The sequence below is a fragment of the Dipodascopsis tothii genome (genome assembly GCF_038497935.1).
Source record: "Dipodascopsis tothii strain CBS 759.85 unplaced genomic scaffold V1510scaffold_38, whole genome shotgun sequence".
NCBI lineage: Eukaryota > Fungi > Ascomycota > Lipomycetes > Lipomycetales > Lipomycetaceae > Neoaidaea > Neoaidaea tothii.
In genome coordinates, this window is record NW_027118022.1 from 85,048 (window position 1) to 110,088 (window position 25,041).

General features: G+C 44.6%; 11 protein-coding genes across 11 annotated transcripts; 4 read left to right on the top strand and 7 right to left on the bottom strand.

Annotated features, from left to right (window-relative positions):
* Positions 1 to 104: 104 nt before the first annotated feature.
* On the bottom strand, positions 105 to 6,036 carry V1510DRAFT_382976 (Dopey, N-terminal-domain-containing protein). The gene is made up of 6 exons (XM_066931668.1): positions 5,742 to 6,036; positions 5,562 to 5,683; positions 5,350 to 5,493; positions 5,232 to 5,312; positions 428 to 5,194; positions 105 to 388 (listed from the first exon to the last, which is right to left on the bottom strand). The coding sequence occupies exons 1-6, from the start codon at positions 5,815 to 5,817 to the stop codon at positions 185 to 187; spliced, it is 5,394 nt and encodes a 1,797-aa protein (XP_066786930.1). The 5' UTR covers positions 5,818 to 6,036; the 3' UTR covers positions 105 to 184.
* On the top strand, positions 5,942 to 8,634 carry V1510DRAFT_422741 (trafficking protein Mon1-domain-containing protein). Its single transcript, XM_066934839.1, has 5 exons — positions 5,942 to 6,279; positions 6,371 to 7,309; positions 7,346 to 8,273; positions 8,306 to 8,437; positions 8,474 to 8,634. Exons 2-5 carry the CDS (start codon positions 6,426 to 6,428, stop codon positions 8,480 to 8,482), a joined length of 1,953 nt encoding a protein of 650 aa, XP_066786931.1. The 5' UTR covers positions 5,942 to 6,279; positions 6,371 to 6,425; the 3' UTR covers positions 8,483 to 8,634.
* Positions 8,635 to 8,652: 18 nt separating this feature from the next.
* Positions 8,653 to 11,571, top strand: V1510DRAFT_422747 (fungal-specific transcription factor domain-containing protein). Its single transcript, XM_066934840.1, has 7 exons — positions 8,653 to 8,866; positions 8,906 to 9,003; positions 9,043 to 9,332; positions 9,367 to 9,597; positions 9,630 to 9,919; positions 9,957 to 10,744; positions 10,781 to 11,571. Exons 1-7 carry the CDS (start codon positions 8,768 to 8,770, stop codon positions 11,445 to 11,447), a joined length of 2,463 nt encoding a protein of 820 aa, XP_066786932.1. The 5' UTR covers positions 8,653 to 8,767; the 3' UTR covers positions 11,448 to 11,571.
* Positions 11,237 to 12,559, top strand: V1510DRAFT_251590 (Gpn3p). The gene is made up of 2 exons (XM_066930580.1): positions 11,237 to 11,673; positions 11,712 to 12,559. The coding sequence occupies exons 1-2, from the start codon at positions 11,626 to 11,628 to the stop codon at positions 12,495 to 12,497; spliced, it is 834 nt and encodes a 277-aa protein (XP_066786933.1). The 5' UTR covers positions 11,237 to 11,625; the 3' UTR covers positions 12,498 to 12,559.
* A 322-nt stretch (positions 12,560 to 12,881) lies between these two features.
* On the bottom strand, positions 12,882 to 13,763 carry V1510DRAFT_355066 (DHS-like NAD/FAD-binding domain-containing protein; the record flags this gene model as incomplete). Its single annotated transcript, XM_066930890.1, has 1 exon — positions 12,882 to 13,763. A coding segment is annotated over one exon (882 nt), but the record flags the coding sequence as incomplete, so codon positions are not given.
* Positions 13,764 to 14,347: 584 nt separating this feature from the next.
* On the bottom strand, positions 14,348 to 15,845 carry V1510DRAFT_369937 (phosphoglycerate kinase; the record flags this gene model as incomplete). The annotated part of the gene is made up of 7 exons (XM_066931413.1): positions 14,348 to 14,467; positions 14,506 to 14,626; positions 14,662 to 15,187; positions 15,226 to 15,369; positions 15,408 to 15,584; positions 15,621 to 15,710; positions 15,776 to 15,845. 7 exons carry the CDS (start codon positions 15,843 to 15,845, stop codon positions 14,348 to 14,350), a joined length of 1,248 nt encoding a protein of 415 aa, XP_066786935.1.
* Positions 15,846 to 16,978: 1,133 nt separating this feature from the next.
* On the bottom strand, positions 16,979 to 17,904 carry V1510DRAFT_408367 (uncharacterized protein; the record flags this gene model as incomplete). The annotated part of the gene is made up of 3 exons (XM_066932447.1): positions 16,979 to 17,363; positions 17,397 to 17,672; positions 17,783 to 17,904. 3 exons carry the CDS (start codon positions 17,902 to 17,904, stop codon positions 16,979 to 16,981), a joined length of 783 nt encoding a protein of 260 aa, XP_066786936.1.
* Positions 17,905 to 17,915: 11 nt separating this feature from the next.
* On the top strand, positions 17,916 to 19,495 carry V1510DRAFT_427288 (60Kd inner membrane protein-domain-containing protein; the record flags this gene model as incomplete). The annotated part of the gene is made up of 2 exons (XM_066935199.1): positions 17,916 to 17,985; positions 18,603 to 19,495. 2 exons carry the CDS (start codon positions 17,916 to 17,918, stop codon positions 19,493 to 19,495), a joined length of 963 nt encoding a protein of 320 aa, XP_066786937.1.
* A 26-nt stretch (positions 19,496 to 19,521) lies between these two features.
* V1510DRAFT_250055 (uncharacterized protein) lies at positions 19,522 to 20,933 on the bottom strand. The gene is made up of 3 exons (XM_066930579.1): positions 20,324 to 20,933; positions 19,974 to 20,291; positions 19,522 to 19,937 (listed from the first exon to the last, which is right to left on the bottom strand). The coding sequence occupies exons 1-3, from the start codon at positions 20,531 to 20,533 to the stop codon at positions 19,548 to 19,550; spliced, it is 918 nt and encodes a 305-aa protein (XP_066786938.1). The 5' UTR covers positions 20,534 to 20,933; the 3' UTR covers positions 19,522 to 19,547.
* V1510DRAFT_369950 (cytochrome P450) lies at positions 20,752 to 22,364 on the bottom strand (the record flags this gene model as incomplete). The annotated part of the gene is made up of 4 exons (XM_066931415.1): positions 20,752 to 21,384; positions 21,419 to 21,876; positions 21,912 to 22,052; positions 22,091 to 22,364. 4 exons carry the CDS (start codon positions 22,362 to 22,364, stop codon positions 20,752 to 20,754), a joined length of 1,506 nt encoding a protein of 501 aa, XP_066786939.1.
* Positions 22,365 to 22,755: 391 nt separating this feature from the next.
* V1510DRAFT_422766 (major facilitator superfamily domain-containing protein) lies at positions 22,756 to 24,564 on the bottom strand. Its single transcript, XM_066934841.1, has 2 exons — positions 24,268 to 24,564; positions 22,756 to 24,224 (listed from the first exon to the last, which is right to left on the bottom strand). Exons 1-2 carry the CDS (start codon positions 24,490 to 24,492, stop codon positions 22,779 to 22,781), a joined length of 1,671 nt encoding a protein of 556 aa, XP_066786940.1. The 5' UTR covers positions 24,493 to 24,564; the 3' UTR covers positions 22,756 to 22,778.
* Positions 24,565 to 25,041: the final 477 nt, after the last annotated feature.

The window sequence follows — 25,041 nt, forward strand, 5'->3', positions numbered from 1 at the left end:
GTTGCTACGAAAAAACTACGATGACCCTCAACATCCCAACACTTTTGACAACATTACGTAACCAAAGTCATGAACTGACTAGTGGACACCGGCAATGAAACTCGTTTTTATTATCCCTCCCAGTGAAATTGCATCATCATTAATAATGAACAATTATGTATTTATTTTAACCGATACAGCACATTCATCTCAGATCATTGAACAGATCAGCGTAAACTTCTTTCTCACATGCACTCATATCGCACTCTCCAAGAGTGTATGTGCGCTCATAGTTGGCTATACTCAGATTACTGAAAAATGTTGTGAGCTCAGAGATGTTGTTCAAAGCTTGTCCAATCAACATAGGGCGCCTTGTCACCACAGAAGTCAAAGATATGGACGACGTTTCCTTCTATGTTAGTTCCGATTGAAAGTATAGTCTACTTACCACTGAGGGAGCTGTTACCATGGGTGCACCAAACAATAGTGATAACCTATCGATTAGGGGTAATGGCGCACCATCTGGCCGCGACGGTTCCGCAGCTACTGCCGTATCTGTAAGAAAGAGCCACTGATAAAGCAAGAAATCTTCGGATTCCATGACCAATACTGTGTCCAGAAGTTTACACGCAGCAAATACTCCTTGCAAGTCTTTAACTTGAAGAGCACTGGCATCCTTGGTTGCCAAAGACGTAAATATGACCTGAAGTTCACTGTAAATGAAAGTCCAGAAAGGTGGTAAATGTACGGGCGAGACTTGTAGAAGAATAGCTCGGATGCACGCGAATACTTCGCTTTGAACTGACTCTGCCACAGATGACTGAAGAAGTTCTGAGAATTTGCCCAGAATTTCTTTGAGATTAACAACGTATTGATCCTTCTCAGAGCAGAGAAAGGCTAATGCCACCCGACGAACGTTGAAACGTCTTGCCACAGACTCCTGATCAGACCAACCAAATAAAACATTCGTGTTGGAGCTGTGTGAAGAGATCCGAGTAACTAGCTCAGACATTCTCTCTTTATCGTTGCTGAGCCAAAGAGATAGAATCGGTTTCCATTTGGCCAGTTGAGACGCGTTCAAAGAGAAAAGTTTGTTGTCATAGAATACGTCCGCAACTAACGCCTTCCATGCCTTTTGAGCATTAGGTACTCTCGAAATTTGATAAAGAACATCCAGTATGTGAGGCTTGGCACTAAGTGGGAAATTCTTTGACTTCAGTGTAGGAGAAATGACATTTGTTGATAAGGCGACAAGCGAGTTCAGAACGCGGTCAGAATCCAGAAGAATTTTGTGCAAGTTGGGTATGATAAACACTAACGATCTGCACAGCTCCTCTTGAGACACTCGAGGCTTCGTGGAAATCGATTCCTGCACTTTCGGAGATTGAATTTGCGTCTGGGATATGGAGGAAGATGAGTATTGGTGCTGCAGTTGTTGAACATGAGCAATGCTAGTCTGTGGCGAAGATATAGCTGGCTGACGATCGGTCTCGGAAGGCTTTTCCTTTTCGCCGATCAGCGGCGTGACAGTAGTCGCTGCAGGCTCAGGAGTCGCAAGCCCTGTGGTCTGACGAGTTGTTACAGCCGAGTTAAAGAGCTTGAAATAAATGTCACCAAGCTCTTTCCGTAATCTCTTCTGCTCTCCAAAGTTTGTAGAGTCAACCTTACTTCCAATGACCGAAAAAAAAACTAGAATATCCGGCAGAAGGTGTTTGTATAATCCAAGATTAGTGTATACATCCTTGGCAAACACGATACAGTCAGGCCAAATTTCCTCGATAGCATCATCTTCCAGGGATTTTATGTATCCAACGAGAAATTTCGCCAACTGTACGTCGGATAGGTCTGTTGTGAGACTGGATTTGACATTAGATTCTAATGCAGCGGGATTCGTCCGGCTATATATGGCATTGAGTAAAAAAGGAACGGTGTATTTCGGGCGAGATCCATCCAAAACGTGTATGAGTTTATAGATTGTAGATTCCTGTTTGAGATCAATGAACGTTTCGAGACATTCTAAGGTTTCTGCCATGTAAAGGGTTTCTAGGATTCGACGAGCACGATATTTCATTCTCGAAGATATGTATAGGAATGAATCGGTCGACGTCGCCGTATTCGGCTCCAATACAATACCCTTGGCGAGTTCTTCGCCCCAAATCCAGATAGAGTGGCATATTCTGATGCAATCTTGGAAGCAAAGTAGTACTGTTAAGCGGTTATTGGCAGCCGCGTTGCGGGCCTGTGGGGATTCAACAGAGAAGACACCGGAAATGACAGTACCAAAGAATCCTGGCTCAGCTGGAGCTTTAGGATTACTCGACTTTGCTTCCTCCAAAACAAGCTTCTCATGAGCCGCTACCATAATGTGCTCAAGACCGTGCATCAATGCAAAAAGTGCGCTTTCCGAACCAGGCAAGGAATTACTGGCATTTGGAACGTAGACCAGTTTCAATTCCTCAAATATTTTTTTAATTTGAGAACAGAAGCACTCAACAACTGAAATAAGAATCTGAAACAGAACGTCAGAAAACAACGGCAGACAGTCGACCAAGAATTTTATCCACGCGTCTAATACCGGTTGATTCTCGTCGTTAGAGATACCATCAATCAAGCATTGTATGAGGCTCGACGTCGGCGATCTTGTTGAAGTGCCATCTGTTGAAGAGTGTACATCTAATGAATCTCGGAGCTTGATGACACTGTTGGGGTGAATAGTCGTATTATCAAATCGCCCGTCGCCATAATTGACCTTCAAAGTCTTAAAGAGTACTTCCAGTATCAGTGTTCTAGTGTAAATATCATTCTTGTGCAAGTTAGGAGATAATCTTGCAGTTAGAGCTTGCTCAATGGCAAGTTCAGGCGAAAGCGACTTGTCGGGGTTCATAAGAATCACATTTAGCAGCTGCAATGCTCCGCGTAAAACTTTGGCGAAGCTCTCCTGTAGCTCTGGTGAACTTCCATCCGGAACGTCATACTTCAAGGTCCTGAGTATCACTCTGATGAAAAACCCACGATATGATGGATCACCATCTTCAAGTCCAATGTGTTGCAACAGATTGCTTCGGGAACTGTCAACCGATATCATATCAGTAGCGAGAGCGGCGCATAGGCTGGAGGGACCCATCGCTAAAATATTTGTCAGGGTCTTCAGGTAATACAGAAAAAGCTCTAGATCATCGTCTTCTCCGAACGAAAGGTCTGGGCGCAATAAGAATGGAACCTTGAGTATCCTCGAGACCAATATTCCATAGAGTCTATTAGAAGTAGATGTGGCGCCCAGCATCTCCAGCCAAGACAAAGCTATCGTTCTTAGTGGAGAATACTTGTCTTCTAGTGAGTCGAGCATTAGTAGAAGAGGCCTCGTCAATATCGCTTCGAAGTTTGCATAGTCAACACTATGAGCCCAGAGATTTACGAAAGCTTGACCAGCCTGCGGCTTAAAGCTACCTTCAGTAACTAAGCTGGAAATTGCAGATTCGATCTTGTGGTCTTTGCATTTGCTTTGAAGATCCCATAGTGACGTTACCGACTCGACGTGATATTTTCCCGTGGATTGACTTAAACAGTTCCAGTGGAGTTCAGTAAATTGCCGTATTGAACAATCTACTTCTCCCTTCTCCATTCCGTGACGTTCAATGACAACACCCAACAATCTCGTTGCACCATACAACACTTTGAATGGAACTTCCTTTTTAGGAGAAATAGCAAGAAGAGCGTTGGAAAGGCCCTTGTTGCTAAATTTTTGGCCAGGGAGCTTATTGAGCAGGTTGACTGTGAATATACTTATGTCGCCAGCCTCAAGGTCAAGTTTTTGCAAAGATGACACCAGCACCTCACAAACAATCTCCAAAAGTAGATGAGATAATTTAGTCTGGCTGAAGGGGGGGGTTGCTGCATCATCACCCGAACGCTTTGCGGTGTAAAACAGCGAGATAATTTGTAATAAATCGGCTTCATCAGTCATCGCTTCATCTTCAAGAGTCTCAGAGCTATCTGAAGAGAGATCACGGAAAGCTCTTTTCGGCAGAAGATCTAAAATGCGCGAAACAAGACTGTACCACACAGTAACATCTAGTCGCACATTTTGCCTCTTTATAACAAGCAGCGTGAGCAGAATCAGTGGCAGATGAACTAAGAGCATCTCTTCTTCAGTGACGTTGAAGGTCTGAAATATGAAAGTTAGTAGATCGAGGTCGCAGGTTTGTATAATAAGGTCAAAACAGTCTGCCCATATAGCCGAGGCTTCGACGGCGTCGAAAAAAGAGCTAGCACTTTTCAGTACCTCTTGATAATCCTCTTCTGAACGTGCTTCAATTCTGTATCTTCGCACGCTGCAAACGATTGGGATGAGAACTCTAGGCACTATGGGGCCTCCTACCTCCCATCGATCCATGAGCGAAAACGCAATTTTGAATGGCTTTGCGCGCTCGGACGGGCTGCAAGACTGTGAGAGGATCAGCTCCTTCAAACCATCGTTCAAGTGCTGAAGTCCATAAGCCTCGAAGTACTGGGACCTGGTGAGGGTCGTTGAACTTTTCTGGCCATGTTCCTTCGTTGGATCGACATGGGAACCTCCTTCTGCATTTTGATCGGTGGAGATACTAGTCGTCTGCATGTGATCCGCGGAGGGTTCAGGACCCAAAAGCCAGGTCCACAAACGCCGGTTCAAAGACATGTCTCGTCTGAGTACAACAGTGCAAGCAGATATCATTAGCAACTTCAAGTCTTGCCTCGATGTCAGCTGCTGCAGAACACCACTTCTTAGTTCGAGATTTCGAACCAAGAGATCCAAAAAGCCTCTCTGAACCAGAATCTGGTCGTCTTCTAGTCCTCTTGAGAGTGCTCGAATCAGTAGTCCAGAGTCAGGAATTGTCAACGCTCTGCACTCCGGAGTCATCGACTTCAGGGTCTCGTCGGCATTTTTGCTTATAGGCACTCCACTCAATGACGGTAACCTCTTGGCCGCGTAGATAGCCCCCCCTAGTCGGCGATCCTTTGAACTTATGAGAATGAGAAAAAAGCACTGCCAGAAGTAAGCGTCATCATTTATATGAGCTCTAAAGTTGTCGATGAGATTTAATACCAAGCTGAACGACTCGCTTGTTTCGTCGTCGATTCCAGTGAGCATAGCAAGCAGGAAAGACTTCACTATTTGTCTGAGAGCTATAGGCGGCAGAGGAAGTATATGTGTCTCCAACAGGAGTAGCAGGTTTGGCTTATGTTAATGGTCTGCCTGGCATACAAGATCATACCTTGACATTGATGCTAGCATACGACATTAAAGGCAGCAGGCCAGGCATCCACACGTGCAACTCCTTCGCAAGTTGATCTTTCTTTATCGTAAGCAAGGTCAAACTTCGCGAAACTTACCCCCAACACACTAAAAATGAAGCCATATATCTCAAGAGCCTTCTGATGTACACCGGAAGGTAAGTTTGGTTGTAATGACTGTGCTAGTCTGTTTGCCACTATGTGAGCATACGGGATTTGCTCTGCTCGATGTGATTGTAGAGCCTGTCAAATTAGTACAGTTCATGGACACAGACCGTGAAAGTGCCTTCCTTGCCGTGCTATTGACTTACTCTTAATAGTTTGCCTAAAAACGAGATGTAATCGGCCCACTCATCCACCGTTTCAAACAGTGCCAGTGCACGGTCTATACCAGCAGCATAACGCTTGTACTTCGGGTCTTTCTTTCTCGCATCTCATATTAGCCCGCATCCACAACGGTCGGCAGAAACGTCTGGCGACAATCAACTTACTATCGTCGGATCTAGAAAGAATGAAAGGGAGGGGCGACAGTGTTTGCAGAATAGATGTCGAAGGTGAAGACGGCATGACTGAAAAGTACCACGCTGAGTGCGTCTCCGCTTACAACCTGCGCGTGGCTTTCTAGACTCCGCTTCTTGAGCACTATTAAAAAGCTCTGAAATAGAACAATCCTCGATCGCAATAAATATGACGTGAATTGTTGTTGACGAGTCTTTCAAATTCAGTTGAATAGTCACCTCTCCAATTCACATACGATAGCTGCGTAGGATGAATATTTATTATACGATTTGCGACAGTAGACACTGAAGCTATGCTTATCGGCTCGGAAATAGACGTTACTATATTGGGAATTGCTACCTCGTTTTCGTTTCCCAGCCACGCAAAAGTTACACCATCACGGCACATCAACATAGATGAAATACTACTAATAAACGCACACAACATCCAATATAGCGAGCACCCAACGAGGTGTGCGAAGCAGCGACCGGTAATTTGGATGAGACACCCCGGCTATCGCTCTTCATCCCCGTAAGTAGAAGTGTCTGTACTATCGTCATAATTGCGAAGACAGCTCACATGTGAATCTGGGATGTCATGATTAGTATGCTGATAAGTTCAGGTTAATAAGAGACTGTGACTCTGTAGCCTGAAAGTACCGAACCAATCGAGAGTCAATGAATAAGATACCTGCTGAGTCGGTTGCTGCGTTAGCCGTTGTTGAAGACTACTTTCTGTCCCCAGAATCTATCGAACGTAGTCCGACTAACAGCTCCCGATCGGTATCTATCGAAGGCGCATATGATAATGATGATGGTACAGTAAATGGATCAGGATTTGAGAGTATAGCGAGTAGCGTGAGTACCTTAGACGGAGGGTCCTTCGGAACTTTGACAAATTCCGGGAATATCAATCAGGGTTCCTCCTCCACGCAAGAATACTCAAAGCCGCCTATTTTTAACGAAAAGTCGGCACCCTCGGAAGTCGGTTTCATACCAGGTCTAGAGTCGCCGTCAAAGCTTTCTAGAGCATTTCGATTACGACTACAGTCAAAGCCTACCACCGCGCTATCAATATCATTGCCGTCTTCTAATGGCCAACCTGCCAGTATTAACACACCTAACTACTCAATATCCAACACTCTTACTGCGACAGAAAACAGCTTAGGTGTTAGTGGGACCGTGGAATCTAATCAAGCTTCAGACATCAAATCTTTGCTCGGAAAAATACTCTCAGAAAGTGACTCTGTCTTTTACCCACGGAGATCAACTTTTAACAATTCTTTTATAGAGACAGACGTTGACGATGATTCTGTCACCGTCTACGATAACTATGGCTTCGACACCGAGGACGGTAATGAAGACGACTCAGATGAAATCAAGTCATTCCTGGCCCAGAAGAAGCAATATTTTGTCATATCATTTGCTGGCAAACCAATTTTTTCACTCAATGGAAATGACGATCTAATTTCTTCATATATGGGCGTGATACAGGCACTGGTGGCTGGTTTTGAGCCTTCGGACGATCCCTCAGGACTTGACAATAATCGTGACACATTAAGGTATATTGAAGTGTTTGACAGGTTCTGATAATCGAGGTTTTTCACAGCGGGCTCAACATCATTTGCGATCATTGTAGAAGATCCACTCCTTCTAATCGCTATTAGTAAGCTTGGTGAAACAGAGGGGCAACTGCGGACACAATTGGACGCTTTGCATACGCAGCTCTTATCTGCGGTAACAAAGGCTCAAATAGTGAAAGTTTTCAAAGGCAGAACTAATTTCGACCTTCGCAAATTACTAGACGGAGCTGAAAAGTTCCTTTATTCTCTTACAAGAGAGATGGCTTTCGGAAGTCCTTCGATATTGCTGAACGCTATTGAATGCTTACGGCTACGGAACAGCACTAGAGATAGGATAAACATATCTTTGCTAAAAGGCAGAACGCCTTCTCTCTTGTATGGCTTGGTAGTGGCTGATGGACGTCTAGTAAGCGTCATCCGACCTAAGAGACACTCTTTACATCCGCCTGATCTACAGGTTATATTCTCTATGTTATTCCATAACACGACTTTTCACGACGGCAGAGAGCACTGGCTCCCGATATGTTTGCCGAAGTTTAACGACCGGGGTTTTTTGCATGCTTATATTGTGTTTTTCAGGCCGAAAATTGCGCTGGTTTTAATCAGTGCTAACAAGGATGCATTTTTTGAATTAAGAAGCTCAAAAGAATCAATTCTACATAACTTTGAGGATAATGACTGTATAAGGTCAATGGAGGCAGCGGTCAATATTGGGAGGTTTAGAACAGCTGACATAGGTGCTCCAGAGCTACACCACTTCCTTTACAAGTCGAGAAGTAACGTACAGTTTGTGATGCCCAATTATGACCCCTACTTTTCTGACGCGAAGGGGAGGCATCATCTCATGTGTCTGTACAGACGGTTACATGCCGCCATACATACTAAACGCACGCATCTGAAAGTGCTCTATTCCAATGGTGGACCTTTGTTGGCACTCGCTTGGGTAAGATGATGTTCTATTCTCACTGACAGCAGGCCACAAGATCATTTGAGGTTTACTGTGTCGCAAACTCGTCGGCGTCAAAAGCCATTTTGTCTCAGGGGTTGGATAGTGCGGTCTCGTGGATACGTCGCGAAGAAAGTCGATTGTTCATATCAAACGGAGCGGTAAGCATCATGGATGTGCGCAAACTAACAATAAAGGTGTTCTAGTCGAGTAGAGAGCAAGATCAGTGTATATTAAATTGAGTGAAGACTTCCGTTTGTGCTCTTATTAAAGTAGATTTGTGTTAGAACATCGGTAGCGATCAGTTATTTCGGTTACCCGGCCTATTGCGTAGATAAACTATATCCCAATGAACAACCTACGCTCGCTTGCAGTCTGCTGATTGTTCAGGTCCGTTGCCATCTGGTCTGTGTATTATGCACTTGAATGAAGAGATCAGTGTTGACTAGTATTTATGTGCTGTTTACATTAATTTACTGCATGTCATCACTATGTCCGAGCCAAGCTCGCAGGCGGCATCGGAAAAGCTGAATGTGAAACCGAAACGGCAGCGAACTGTGAGGGCTTGCGTTTCATGTCGAAAACGCAAGGTAAGCAGGTCCCTTGGACTTACCGCTCATAACATACAGATCAAATGTGATGGTAGGCATCCTTGCTTAATCTGTTACAATGCGAATCGGAACTGTGTCTTCACAGCTACTGAGGCGAAGGCAAAGCAGCCAAAGAGGTACATATCTCAATACGATAGTGCTGACCATCTTTCAAGGGCTCGATACATAGAGAGTCTTGAAGCAAGACTTGATCAGCTAGAATCCTTTGTTAATTCTGTCATTCCTGAGAACTCTGTTGAAACGCTTTCGGATCCCCAGTGGTCACAGACAAACATCACTGATCGGAAAACTAAGAGTACACGTGCAGCTGGTCATGAGACTCGTGGAAGGAGCTTTGAAGAGTCAGAAAGCACGTTGCAACTCAATCCACATAAGACCATGGCAGAAAAAGAAGAAGATCTCTCGTTCGTTTACAAGAATTCCAATGGAGGGGATACTTACATTGGTATGTGCATCTCATTTACGTCTACTAAGCGCAGGATTTTCTTCTCCGTGGAGTTTTTTCTCGAAGGCAGGAATACACTGGGTTCGAGAAAAGACTGGGTCTGAAGATTTTGAGGGTCGTTTGAAAGCTGTTTCGGAGTGCGATGCGGGCATTCTTTGCAATAGTGAATTATCCCGTCTTTACTTAGACATAAACGATCCACCTGGTCGAACCTTTGCGGAGCACGCACTTCCTTCACTGGATACAGTTCATCAATGCATTGATGGTAAGGATATCATGTTTAGAGCTAAGAGAAAGTCTATGAGCGGCTTCTTCATCCGGTAATGCCTATATTCGACGTCGCAGAGTTACACGTAATCTCCAGCAGAGTATATGAGTCGAACAGTAATCATAGCTCGTTGGACTATTTTGTGTTGAACGCTTTCTTGTCTGCCACATTCATGTACTCGAACTGCGAGACCGACCAACAGGGCTTACCAAGCAAGTTTATTCTGGGTCACGGCTTTTTTAAAAATGCCTTGAACTACTTCCCTGCTATTTGTCGTACTTCAGAGCAGCTACTCGCAGTCAGAGGTTTATTAGCACTAGTAAGTATCGAGCTTTGTTAAGGCTAATAATTTCAAGTCTGCTTTCACGCATGGCATTGGGTGTGCAGATATGGCAGGAGTACTAATCACGACCGCTATCAGATTTTCGCAAGCTTTGGGGCTGCATAGACAACGGCGAGAATGGGCTTCGTCAGCCAAAGATCATATTGGTCGTAACCGAATTTGGTGGCTGTGCTATTACTTCGATATGGAAATGTCCATACGAAATGGCCGGCCAGCAATGATTAAAGATGAAGAAATGACGGTGGCGATGCCAGTAGAAAAAGACGGATTGGTCACTATTACGTCTACTTCCGGAGAAGTCATTTCAATTTTTTACATGGTTATCTGCCTGTCAAGGATACAGTCAAAGATATTGAACAATTTATACAGTTTCAGGCCAGAGGAAAGTCGCACACTATATGAGATAACTTCTGAATTGGACCGCGAATTGATGGAATGGTATCAAAAAATTCCGGCCGAATTACTACCGCTTCATACTCAAGGTGACCTGATACTGAAGAGCGAGGTTACCGAAAATATCATGGTCCAGCTGCTTGTCAACTACTATAACTGTTTCATTGCAATACACAGGTACATTGTATACTGCCAGGAAATACAAGAGCATGATAGCAAAGAAACTCGGCCATCAAAAGCTAGTGGCCAAAACTCGAAGGCTACTAAGGAGAGCATGGACCAGAACAGAGGAAGCGGTCAGGGTTGTCCCAATATGTCGCGGTCTTTTGCTGTATGTCTGCGCTCTTCTCGGGCAATATTAGCTCTCGTTCCTGTTCTTGAGAATGACAAGAGCTTTCTCATCAGACTGTGGGTAAACTCCTACCAAGAACTCGCTAACGAAAGGTTTCTACTCTATCATTTCGTGAGCTCAATGATGGTACTCTTCGGATTTTGCCTGTCAAGCCCTAAAAATCCATCAGCGTACTCGGACCTAAGAATGATGTCAAATGTTGTCCAGTACATCAATGCCATCAATGCAAAGACGAAGGTTTTAGGATTAGAACGAGCAAAACTGGTCGCTGAGCTACTTTATATGGTGGCGAAAAAGGCCGTGAATGGTGAGAACCGATCACTTCTGAATCTTGGGAAAGTCGAAAGCGACGTGGTCTCTATCACCAAAGGACGTGAGATTACTACATCTCCAATAGAGTTGGCCTTGAGAAATGGAAAGCTCACTGCCACCAATGAAAGCCATGTCCAACATACGTCGGCAGGCTCAAGTAGTTCAACTACCGCTGACAGTTTAGAACGACCGGATGTACAGAATATAGAGAGTCTAAACTCAGCTCTCTCCGCTTTTCAAAGTGATACATCTTGGCACACTCATACTTATGAAACGGCAGGTCCAACCCTGTTGGATGACAGTAGCTCTATGCAGGCGCCAACGAGCTGCCTCTCTGCAGAAGATATCTTCTTTCAGCAGTATGAGGACGTCCTTACATTTCCTCCTATCGATTTTATAAGTGGTTATAGCTCGTGGAATCGTCTTGAGGGCGACCCTACTAGTTGATGCAATGTAGCAGACAATGCTAAAGGGCTGTCATGTCTTGTAGCATTTGTTTTTGTATATAGTTTAATTGAAGCTAACCAGTTTTTGAGTCTGGTACACTACAGAAATGGGAGTAATTTTTCACCATCACCGTTGACATACCCGTCAACTACCTGCGTGCTACAGTTCAATCTCCAATATGTCCAGAGTGGGCGTTCTTGTTCTTGGTCCAGCAGGTGTCGGAAAGGTAGGTTCGCAGTAAAAGTGACGATTCTAATCGAGTAGAGCACGTTTTGCACCTCTCTGTTGACTCACATCCAAAGCATTGGTCGTCGTGCTCACCTCGTAAATCTTGATCCGGCCGCAGAGCCGGGAGAATATGAGTTCACAGTTGATATCAGAGATCTCATACCTCTTGAGGATGTCATGGAAGAAATGGAATTTGGTCCGAATGGCGGATTACTCTACTGCTTCGAATTTCTGCTCAACCACCTTGATTGGCTAGATGGAGAGATCGGTGACTATGAGGATGAATTTCTGATCTTCGATTGCCCAGGACAGATCGAGCTGTATACCCATATTCCAGTGCTCCCTGCTTTGGTCAAGCATCTCACACAAAACCTTTCGTTTTCGTTATGTGCTACCTACCTCTTGGAAGCTCCCTTTGTAATCGACAGAAGCAAGTTTTTTTCTGGAGTTATGAGCGCTATGTCGGCTATGATTTTACTCGAACTGCCGCATCTCAATATACTCAGCAAAGTGGACTTGGTTAAAGGTGATATGAGTAAAAGGGAGTTGAAGCGATTCTTGAACCCAGACCCCAATTTACTCGTAGATGAAATTAACGAAAAGTCGAATCCGAAATTCCATAAACTCAACCAAGCAATCACACAGCTGGTAGATGATTTTGGCATGGTGCAGTTTTTACCGCTGGAGTCAGGAACCCCTGACAGCGTGGCTACGATACTTAGCTACATCGACGATGTCACACAGTGGGCGGAAGCCCAGGAGCCTAAAGAGCCCAAAGAAGAAAATATTGAAGACGATGACGACGATGCTAATGTAATGTGAATTATTGTATTTCTTTGAGACTTTTCTACAAAGTCCATAGCTTCATATCCTACCAGCTACTATCGGCAAATGTTGGTAGAATTAGTTTCGACTTTTAATTCCATCAGAGGTACATAAAAACGATCAGCTCTCGAACTCTGCTTTCACGTTTATAGATGACATTATAGCATCAGCCTGATCCATCTCTGTTCTTGTGCAAGGCTCATCAGCTACAGCGGACAATGCTTTGGCTCTATATGGTTGCTTAGGATTTTTCTGGATCTTAAATTGAGTGTTAATCGTTTTTCGCGAGGACGGTGCACCTCCACTTTTTTGTTGTTTCGGGAGCCGATTCACTGACGATTTTCTCTTAGCTTTGTTTGCTTCAGTTTCAGCACAATGAGTTTCATCCAATTCTGACAGAATTCCTGGTAGTAGTTGACAATCACCTTTGATTATCAGATCGAAACAGCTGTCAAACTCTTTCCCAATTGGCGGATCGTCGTTATTTATCCATATAACCGATCCCTTTGCCGCATGGACAGCATTAGACATTTCCCGTACTATGCGACGAACTCCCGGTATTTTGAGGCTAGTTCCCACCACTAATAACCCGTCAGGCCGTGACCGCAAGTCTGCCGACGTTATTTTTCCAATTGCCTCGCCGTCAGGATTGAATTCGTTATACAGCACAATTCGAGGCCGTAGTTTTCCAATGCCCTGCGTTCTCTTTCCAACCACTATTCGCACACTATCTAGTTCCTGGCATTCTGTGCAATCTGGTATAACATCGTCACCGAACAACTCTGGCTTGAAAGGTCCCATCCAGCCACACTTTGAGCACACCACTGTCTGTAAACCTCCATGTAGTTGTACAGTCTTCGGCCATGGCGGCCTCAGCGGTAAAGGAACTGCGGTCTCCAAGCCATTAATCGAAGCATCCAGACCGTCGACGTTTTGTGTGTACAATCGTAGAAGCCTGTTTTCGGTGGATATTTCAGATATTAAATTATGGAAGGCTGTTCTTGTCGCCTTCTCGCACAGATTATGCAGTCCATGAACCATGACCTGGAAAGATTTGGCTGATTCAGCATCGCGATACACAGAAGCATCAAACATGTCCTGGCCGGAAACTTTCAGCTTGAAGTCATTTTTTAATGTTTTGAATAGGCCGGTTGAGGATCTGAAATCAGGGATCCCGGCGGACACCGAAATACCCGCGCCAGCGACTATCACCAGCTTTCTTGAGTGCCTAATTGTATAGAACACAAATTCTAATAATTGTCGACTCTTGGCGAGATCGCAAGGTAGCGCCAGAGTATTTTCATGTGCTGGTATGATCGGCCTCGGGGGCTTTCTGGGACGTTTAGTCGACTTGATTATCTCTGCCGCCTTCTCTGGTTTTTTGTATGAGCTTTGTCGTCCTGTATCTGTGTCTCTGTTCTTGACGGTTTGATCAGAGCTATCGAGGAAATAGCTTGTGTCAGACATAACTGTTGTAGCTAAGTTGTAATCATGGATTGCTCATACAGTCTGCAACAGATACAAGAAAATCATGAAAACTGGGTCTCTGTGACCAGAAGTCTTCAGCCAATAGTACGAAGAGCCAACATTTGCGTATCTATATGATATATACCGATGCGATACTGATGTTGAATATTCGTCCACTGTTTGCAAGACGCCGTGATAAGTCCCAGTTTTGTTGATGAAATGCTCAAACTAATAAAACTCTTGGGAACAAAACAAAAATGCGTGGGGCAGCTTGGCTAGAGAGGCCTACGATATCAAAAAAAATGACAGTGACAATCTTACGATTTAATTCATTTAAACTTAAAGAAACGTATGAGCACAGATCAACCGCGTCAATGTTACTACTTGTCGCTGAGAGCAGCAACGCCAGGCAAGATTTTGCCCTCCAGGAGCTCCAAGGAGGCTCCGCCACCTGTGGAGACATGGGAAAGCTTGTCTTCAACACCCCACTTCTTCGCGACCTAAATAACAATTAGCAACAACATTTTCGAACACTCACCGTAGCAGTGTCGCCTCCGCCAACAATAACAGTGCTTCCGGACTGCGCAGCTCCAACAGCTGCGTCCAAGACAGCTTTCGTTCCCTTCGAGAAACTGTCAAACTCGAAGACCCCAGGCGGTCTGTTGTTAGTTTATGGGTAAGGATATATCATTACCCGTTCCAAAGAATCGTCTTAGCACTCTTGATGGTGTCGACGAAAAGCTCCGCGCTCTTCTCTCCGATATCCAAACCGAGCCACCCATCGGGGATTCCAGTCTCGTCAGTGGCATATCCAACCTCTGCATCCTTCGAAAACTTGCTGCCGGTGACATAGTCCACGGGAAGCACGACCTTTACACCATTCGCCTTTGCTTTCTCGAGCACTTCTCCGACAATCTTGGCACCTTCCTCGTCGAAGAGTGACGCACCAATTTTGACATTCTCCAAGGCTTTCTTGAAAGTGAAAGCCATGCCTCCTCCAATAATCAGAGCGTCGACCTTGGGAATCAAATTGTCAATAAGCTGAATCTTGTCAGACACCTTGGCTCCACCAAGAATAGCAAGAAAGGGATGGTCGGGCTTCTCCAAGGCCTTAGCAAAGAATTCCAGCTCCTTTTTGACCAAAAAACCACTGGCTTTTTGAGGGACCTCAAAACCAACCATCGACGAATGAGCACGATGAGCAGTACCAAATGCATCATCTCGGGGAGTTAAATCACGATGACTTTAAATTACTTACTGACGTAGACATCAGCCAGAGAGGTAAGACTCTTGCGAAACGCCTCGATCTTCTGTGTATCCACCTTTACTTTCTTGCCATCAACTTTGTAAGATCCTTCTTCTTCGGCATGGAATCTGAGGTTCTCCAAAAGGATCACCTCGCCTGATAATTAGTTAAAGGGGCCATGAATATAACCATACCACCCGTAGCCTTAGCAACGTATGACTCGACTTTCTCGCCGACACAGTCGTCCAAGAAGGTAACAGGCTTGTTGAGAAGCTTGGAGAGCTCTGAAGAAACCGGCTTCAGAGAATATTTCTCAGTGACTTTTCCGTCGGGGCGACCAAGATGAGAGGCGAGGATAATAGCCTTCGCATCTAAATAATTAGCTCAGACTGCCGCTGGAAACAAACCTTTCTCAATCGCATACTTGATCGAGGGAAGAGCAGCGACAATACGTTGATTGTTTGTAATGACGGTTCCGTCAAGAGGAACGTTGAAGTCTTGTAACCGTCAGCTTTGCTCATACAGACACAATAGATAAAAGGTTATTGACGCAGAAACCTACCGACACGAATGAAGACTCTTTTTCCGGCAAGGTCCAGGTCCGTAATAGCGAGCTTGTTAGAGAGAGACATTGTGGTTCTGAACTTCAGCAAAAGATTGAATATTCGTGAATTAATCTTTGGCAACAAATTATTCAAGAATGTTCTGTTAAGTAGTTGTTGGGATGCTAGCCGTTGTTTCTTCTACACGCCTACTTAGATAGTAAAAAGCACAGGTAGGGTAATTCTGGTAACCGAAATACAGTGAAGTCCGTAGTCTGATGTTTGCTATGCCCTCTGAATGGCTGTCGGGTGTCGCTGCAACTGTTTGTCTAGTATGCAGACCAATAGTCTTATGGCCAGTCTGTGTAGATTCCGAATCAGCACCTCGGTAGCGGGTGCCGTCGAAAATAACACGGGGTGATACGGGAAGACGCGGAATCGATGACATGGACGAACGGAACACGCCCACATGACACTACGACAACCCGGTCAAGAGCACGCCACGTCCTTTGAGCCAAAAAAAGAGTGTGATCGGATAGTATATGATTATTTAGTTATCTAACGTCACCAGTAAACCGCCGACACAATTTACGATGATAGTTCAACGCCGACAGAACTGATTCTTGATATATAGTTATCAATCAGAAAATGACTCGTGCTAGAATGTGTGTCGAAGACCTAGATGCGGCCCGAGGTGGCTTCAGTGCGTCATAGGCTCGTCCTTCGATGCAGTTTGATTCTTTTTAAGCTCCTCTCTTGTAACAATTAGATCAATAGATGCCGAGACTCACCTTAACTGTGCTGAAAAATCATCATCGGCATCGTCGTCATCCCAGTTCTCTTCCCACAGGTGCTCCTTTCCGCCAGCAATGGCGACATCGGCTTCTTGATCTGCCCAGTCTACTGTCAGTGTCTGGCGTAGTAAGTATTACCTTCAGCGGGGAAGTCTTCGAATTCATCCTCTTCTTCAAGAGCTACCACAGAACTCTTATTCTCAAGTTCCACCTTGTTATCGGCGGTTTGCTCTTTGGTCGACATATCGTATTGTGGTGCACGAAGTGATAAAATTCACCGCTCTCCAGGTGATATAGTTCATCATCCGCAGAGAGGGTAACCGATAGTCCGGCTACTCACGCTTCCCAAAAATCAAAACCTACTGTCAACCTCGATACTTCTGAGTTATGTTTATATACAAATGACATGACACAAACCTACCTGAGTGTTCAGGCAGGACTACGCACTCGCCGTCTTTTCTGTGACCTCTCTGCCCTTTTGTCATTGTATTCAGTTTCGAGCTGCTTCATGAAACCTTCATACACAATTAACAAATCGAGTTTGTTGAGAGTGCGAACTTTAGGATGCTCTTTAATAGAGGGGTCGTGTCGTAATCTATCCAAGACATCTTGCCAATGCGATAGCACAGTGAGATTCATGGATTTAAGGTATGTTGTAAGGAATATCATGGCCTCCTCGCGGTCCTTGTTTTCTCTCTCTCTTTGATCTCTGCGAAGCTGGAAAGTGTAGTCCTCGAATAATCTACGTGCCTCACCAGTCTCTTCCTCAAAATTCTGGAAAGCTAACTCGTCTTTTAATAAAGGCAGAAATGTCCTTTTGGTAAGCTCTGCGTCTAGCAATACTTACTTCCAGCGGGAGTATGGCTTTACGGCCTTGTCGTGTAGCAGCTTCATATATGCCTCTTTAAGACCATTGTACTTTTTTAGGGCACTCTCAATTTCTTGCTGCCGTGACTGCTCGAAGTACTTCTGAAAGGCAACACGTCGGTCTTTGGCGTCAGATATAACGTGAAATTGGGGATGTAATACGATTTTCCGCAATGTTCTCTCCCAATCCCAGCCGTATGTCACGCCGGAATCCTTTAAAAGCTTTGAAAACGAGCGTTCAGCTTTTTCTTCTGGGCTAAGATCAGAATCATTTACTAATTCTTGTGGCCGTGAGCCAGATGTTGCCTTCACTATTTGGTCCGAGTATCAGAAAATTAGCATCACAGCGGATCTTGTAGAACTCACCTCTCGCCGCCGTCCGGGGAATCCGCTGTAGTTTCAAGAGCCAGTTTGTATTCCAAGGGCATTTCCCACACGCTTTCCTTCGTTTCTCTATTGTTCCAATACTTTTGGCCTTCTTTTGTCATGTATTCCTTCCATGGTATTGTTGCCAGTGCTCTCTACGGATATCAGCTTAAGAAAGTTTCAGTTTTCATACCTCAACATTAGTAAGTAGCTCATCTGGTTTCGTCCATCTAGATTCTTTGGTTTGTGTGTTGTAGTAGTAAATTCGCCCATTGGCAGCCTTGTGTTCTTGCCATAGTGATGACATCGTGAACTCCCTTGGACAAGTGTGCGTAGGCGAGAATTGAAAAATCGTTGGGAATATTTGAGAGCATGCAAATATACGTATTTATCCGACATTCGAGTTGGGAAGTTTTTTTCCGGTGCACTGCTTGCGAATTTTACACCGAAGGAGCTACATGAACAATGAGAATACTACGGACCTTCGCTGGCGGTCGTTGGAATTCGTCTCAGTCCTATCTGATATCTCATAAGTTGAACAAAAGACACTGTTCTGTAAGTGAGCGCCAGGGCCCTGGTTAATAGCGGTAGAGCCTAGGATGTAGATCGAGCAGTCTGAGACCTCAGCACAATGATTGCCCCGCCCGAATTCTTAACCTTTCTACTTATAGGGCAAGCAAATTCCGCACGCTCTCTACGAAAGTCACTGACATTGGTGCGACACAAAATGGCGTATCAACTGCCGATAATTTATTTGCTAATGCTACCGGAGAGGCTTACAATACGGCTACAACAAATACTGTCGACATAATTACGACAGCTGCTGCGGACTCGTCTGCTGCATTAGCAGCTACCTCAGCATCCTATCAAATTGGTTACTTGGAGTCTATAGGTCTTGCAACAAACTGGATATCGCCCCCAAGCATATGCCAACATATCCTGGAATATGTACATGTTTACACAGGGATGCCATGGTGGCAGACGATTATATGTGTAGCTATCGGATTGAAGATAGCAATGTTCCCGCTGATTGTCAAGTCATCTGACACGACCATGCGAATGGCTCGTATACAACCGGAAACTCATCGGCTTACGCAGGAGCTCCAGGAGAGTGGCGGACCATCTAACACCGAGGCTGTCCAAAAGTATCTAGAGGGTCGCAATAAGGTCATGGCAGATAACGGCATAAACATGAAGTGGATGATGGCGCCAATGGCTAATATCCCTATTAGCTTGGGAATGTTCTTTGGAATAGATGCGATGTGTCTGCATCATGTAGCTGACTTGACTACAGAAGGGCTGTACTGGTTTAACGATCTCTCGGTGGCAGACCCCTACCTTGGACTGCAGTTAATCACCTCTTCCTTCTATTTGTTAATGGCGCGGTTCGGCGGAGAGACAGGTATACAATCATCAGGGCTCATGAAAAAAGTAGGCTACGCTTTGCCTGTGGTATCCGTTTTTGTGACCATGAACTTTCCAGCTGCTGTTGTTCTTTATTTTGCCTCTACTGGATTTCTTTCTGCTATCCAGTCTGGTCTGCTTCGAAGTGCCAAATTCAGAAGTTTCTTAAGAATAGCTCCATTGCTGCCTGCCAAGAGCATTGAGTCGGCACAGTCATCAGCCAGCATTAGCTCGCAAGCTAAGATTGTAATAGACACTGTTAAGAAAGTCATGGAGGAACAAAAGAAACAGTCTAATTTGAAAAAGTAGTTATTTATTATTGATGTCGAATGTTATTTCACACGAATGCTATTAATTTGTGTTATCTCAACGAGTTATAATGTTCACCGAGGCCATAGCTATGCTTGTAGTATGCTAACATCAGTTCGGCCTCCTTTCCTGTTTCGTTAATTCGTAACGGCAGTCTACCACTCATGACTACTGTGACTGGAGAATCGAAATGCGTTGCCAAAGCCAAAATCTCCATATCCCCCCCCCACACTGCCGTTTCCTCAAGTCTTCGACAGTATACGTCGACATCCTGTATCTGCATCGTCTCCTCGTCGAAAAGAAATGGACTGTATGTGTTCACGTTTGCTCTAATGACTTCCGCCGCCAAAGTTCGTAACTCTGTAACCGACTTCTTGATGTGGCGCCTGACTGCCAGCTGATCTGAAATTGCTGCAAACAAGCAATGTCCATCAGGCGTGATCTTCATATCAGAATATAGAGTTGCGCGAGCACTTACATCCTTTTCAACTAGGCCCATCGTCTTTTGAAGCATTTTCATGTTTTCCAATTCAATTTTACGAAGATCGGGCATTTGAGCGGCTTCGGAGGCTGCCTCTGAAGCGATAGCTTCCATAGCGGCCTTTTTACGGGCCTTACGTACTTTTTGACGACTCTGCCGATGCACACTGGCATCTCCTTCACTTTCCACCGTGTCTTGTTTCCCCGTGGATACGATCTCCGCGGCCGGTGATGGATGTGTATCCAATACTAACTGTGCAAGTAATTCCTCCGGACTGACTTCACTGCTCTGATCCACAGCTACTCCATTGAATTTCTGTCGTCAGCTAGCACGGGTAGATCGCTTACATCCAATTCCGATTGGTGTCGTTCATTCATGGCTCTTTCCATTTCCTCGCATTGTTGCAATAACGCTTTCTTCTTCTTTTTTTCACCTTTTGTCGCTTGTTTTTTTAATCCAGTGATTGTCGCTATCAGGTCACGAGATTCTTTGCGATGACGTGCCTGCATCTCATCGAGCGTGCGCTCGGCAGATGGTGTTGTAGCCATATCTGCCATGTGAAGAATTGGTATGCACAGACGTGCCCGGCTGAGCTGAACGCAGCTCCTACAGATCACTTTGTTCGGTTTATTAATCACGTGACATCGATGACATGCCGACTTATAGCGTGTATCGCCCGCCTTGATCTCTGTTTCACGCGTCACCTTCCGTTTCTATTCAGCTGAGGCTACCATATATGAGTACAAAAAGTTCTTAGCTTTAAGCCTGTGCTCTGTTAATTAATTGGTGTGGGTGCCTCCACACGTCTTGTGAACTTCACATTGAACTCATCCGATGGTTTCACAGCCCCTGAGCTAAATCTTTCCTCAACACCAAATCGGAGAGGTTGTCCCACAATCTCGACTTCAAAAAACCAAAGTATATAAACAAGCTGGCACACAGCTTCTGCGAAAGCGACTGCTCTACCTGGACATAAATGGGCACCACCCCCAAAAGGTATAAGCGTGTATTTCATTTCGCTGACAGACTCATTGTAATACTTTGAGTTGCTTCCTTTCAAAAACCTTTCTGGGATGTATTCCATAGGATCTGGATAAATATTCTCGTCCCAGTGAATCAGCGATCCCATCACCATGGCTGTTTGGCCGGCATGAACTTTGTACACATCTGAGCCCACTTTCAGTTTTGTATCATTCATGACCAGACGTCCCACTGCGGTACTACTGCACAGCCTTGTTGTCTCTTTCCAACAAGCAACTATGAGCGGATTCGCTGAAATGGCATCCCAATCTATAGTGTTATTATCATAGTCGTAGTTGTCCTTGATAATTCTGTAGATATTGTCTTTTAACTCAGGCTTAGAAATAACTAATCCTGTCATCCAAAATGCCAGAGGAACAGAGTTTGACTTTTAGGTCAGCATTTATATTGTAAAAGCTCACCTTCGAAGCAAACATTATCGATAGAAAATAAGAAGCCATGTCAGTGGGCGTAAACTCCAAGTCGACTGCTTGAAACTCCGCCGCTATAGCTTTCAATAGTGGCTGACCATTTGCCAACCGATTTGGGTCTTCGAAAAACTCGGCCAGCTTTTTCAGGATACGCTCACGCGCATTGTATCCCTTATTCATAAACCAAGGAACTCCCTTCAGAAACTGCATGACGTGGTCTTCGTATAAAAGAAAATCTTCCAACAAACCGTCCGCGGGGAATTCTTCTCCAAACAAGGAAATCGAGGATGCGTTGTACATCAGCGTTCTTAATGTGCGGTATAGCTCAACTGTCGTTTCAGTTTCAGCAAATACCGGCTTAGGGGCAGATGCTGACAAGCTCTCGCGATAAACTGTTCTCAGGACCCGCATAATATTTTCCATATCATCGTTGGACTTGAGCAGAGCAACTACTAGTTAGCTTCCCGTTCCAACTGATATGTACCGATTCCATGCAAAAGGTTCTTCGAAACGAACCAGTGGTTGTCGATCAGAATTTTTGTGTACTTGAAGAGCTTCACGTCAATGCCCTTGATGAAGTCTGGTGAGGAGAAAATAGCACTTTGGAGAAACACCTGACGAACAGCTTATATATTAGCAAAAGCTTTCGTACTGTAACTTTACCAGACTCGTGATCAGTCACAACAAGCATTCGATCGCCCATGATATAAACGCTGAAAACTGTCCCCAATTTTTTTTTCAACCCAATCAAGAGCTTGAAGAGGCCGCTATTTGCTTCCAGCGCCGCACCCATAAAGGGTAAAGAGCCCTTATAAAGGGGAGCATCGCCGTCCAAGGGACCCTTGGTGTGATGATGGACATAGAGGAGTAGTAAACCGGCCACTATGAGAACTGGCAGCGATACTCGGTCCGTGAGGAGATCTGTTATCGCGCCCATGACTGGTCTTCACACTTCCAATGCGGGTGGTAAATTTCTTGACTATGATTCTATGCTTGTCTTGGTTTCAATCATAAGGAGATCGGTCAAATGGCAGAACCTGATGATAAATCCAACGAAAATGCAGGGTGGGTAATGGCGATAAAGCCTAGTGCACGGGTTTGGGCTTACCAATTTTATTTACAACACGCGCAGACTGTCAGGAACTCCCACTTTCCTCATTTTGGCGCCAAGCGCGGTTCGGCACAAACAACATCCGGAAGAAAACTGGTGCGTACGTTTGAAGACACTTGCTACGAGACGCTCGCTACGAGGCGTTGATTGAGGTATCTGGCCGGCGCCGAACACTCATACATACATTAGCGCAAGTGACTTACAGACTACCTTTAGGCACGTGCAAATCATATTTCTACTTTAAACTTCGCGAGGGGGGAAAAGCTCACGAACATATGAACCGTACTTATTGAATAGGAGGGCCATCGTTGTACACACCGTTATACCGAGGAATCCAAAAATACTATATCCCCATCCATAATCCAATGTTGCTATGAGATTAGGAACTCCTAGAGGAATGAATGCTGCTGCCGTACATCTCAAAAAATTCAAAGCTGCAGTTGCACTGGCCGCTAAACCGAGAGGCCCATATATGTCGATTAGGTATGCTTGTATTGGAATCAAAGAGCTGAGCAAGCCAAATCCCATGCAAAAAAAAGAAAGTACTACCACCAACCAAAATGCGTGCTCCTGGACACTCCAGCCATACCAAAACATTCCTATTGAAAGGAAAACGCTGCCAACTATCATAGGACGCAATCTGAACTCTGGTTTATGAACGCCGCCATTCTTTACAGTAAGCTTCCGGACAATGAGCTCATTCGTTTTCCCTAGCAAGAGTACAGCGGTCAGCGTACCAGCACCAATACCTATGTATGCGAGTCCAGTAAGCGATGTCGACCATCCATACTTCGTCGAGAATACAGTTGGGATAGTAGTCAAAAAAACATACAGGTATGCATAAGCAATAGACATATAGATGGCAAAAAGTAGAACGATGGGACTGAATATGAGAAGCTTAGTTGCCCTCATGATACCTGAACATAGCCGATGAAAAGGGGCTTGTTTTTTCGACCGCGAGTATATGATCGAAATCAGATCATTCCTGTGATGCAGTTTGTTCAGTTTCTTTGCTTTCCGTTCTAGCAAAACTGCGGGATTGGTCTCTGGGACTAATAACACATGGAGCAGAGTTATAATAGCACCAAAGAGGAGAATGACGCGGAATGTCCAGCGCCAGCCCAGGTGTTGCGCGACGAACCCCCCAACTATAGGCCCCAGAACAGGACCCGCAATGGGTCCGAGGAAAAAATAAGCGGTAGCTGATCCTATATCTTCCTGGCGAAAGATATCACTTATTGTTCCACTGCCTACCACCATACCTGCGCAGCCAAGAATACCTGAAAGTGCTCGAAATATCATGAACATCACAGTACTCGTAGCTTCAGAACAGCCGACATTTAAGCAGACGAACAGTAGGTTCGAACATGCGACCACATATTTCCTGCCATAGAGTTCACTCAATGGAGCATGCAACAATGGTCCACAGCCAAAACCGAGAACATAGAGACTTATGGTAAGCTGTTTAAGAGCAGGACTGGTGATATGGAACTCTTCAGCCATATACTTCGCACCGGGAGCAAATATCGTGGAAGCCACAGGTATCATAAAACAAGACACCACTACAATCATAAAGATTGTTTGTTTACGCATGTTCGTCCAATTTTTCGGATTTTCTGTATCTTGAAGATCGTCCCATCCAACAAGATTATTCTCCCAGTCAGTCAACAGCGATAACTCCATGATCTTGTATGTCAGCCAACGCAGAAAGAAATTCCTCGTCAGTTACCTTCTCAGGATCGCTGTGTTCTTTACTAAGGCATTTTGAATCTTTAGGCTGCGATATTTCACGGTCGGCTTTTTCATCGCATCGAACTATCGTGTCTGACAGTCGCGAAGTGCGAATCTCTCGAGATTCAGGTTCATGACTAGTTGTCGACATAGGAGAAGTATAGAAACGTCTACTAGCAAAACTTTGGCGAGCCCTTGCTATTCTCGCCTTCCAGCATAGCATTGGCACGATACACAGATCTTGATCATGTCACAGTATATATAGGCAGACCATGTCGATTGCGAGATGTCGGCTTAGCCTTTGGCGAGCAGTATTCGCACCAATCGAGGTAATAACCGTAAAATTAAGCTTCCAATATCAAGCAATACTAACCACATGTACCCATCGAGCACGCCAGGATCGGAGATGCCTAGCTTTCAGTTACCCGTCCTTCACCACCCAGTTGGTTCACCCACTGATTGTCAATGGCATTCGATCGAACCGTTTGACCAACCACTACCTACTAGACACACAATAACATACCGTATGTTCCAACTTTATGCCGATATTAAATTTTATATTTGGCAGCTCAATTCCTAGTTTGTCATAACAATAGTAAAAAAACAATACCCAGCGACAAAATAAAATAGTGATAGTAATAGCGATATTAATAAATAACAAAAAAAACAGTAATAACAATAATAATAATAATAATAATAATAATAATAATAATAATAATAATAATAATAATAATAATAATAATAATAATAATAATAATAATAATAATAATAA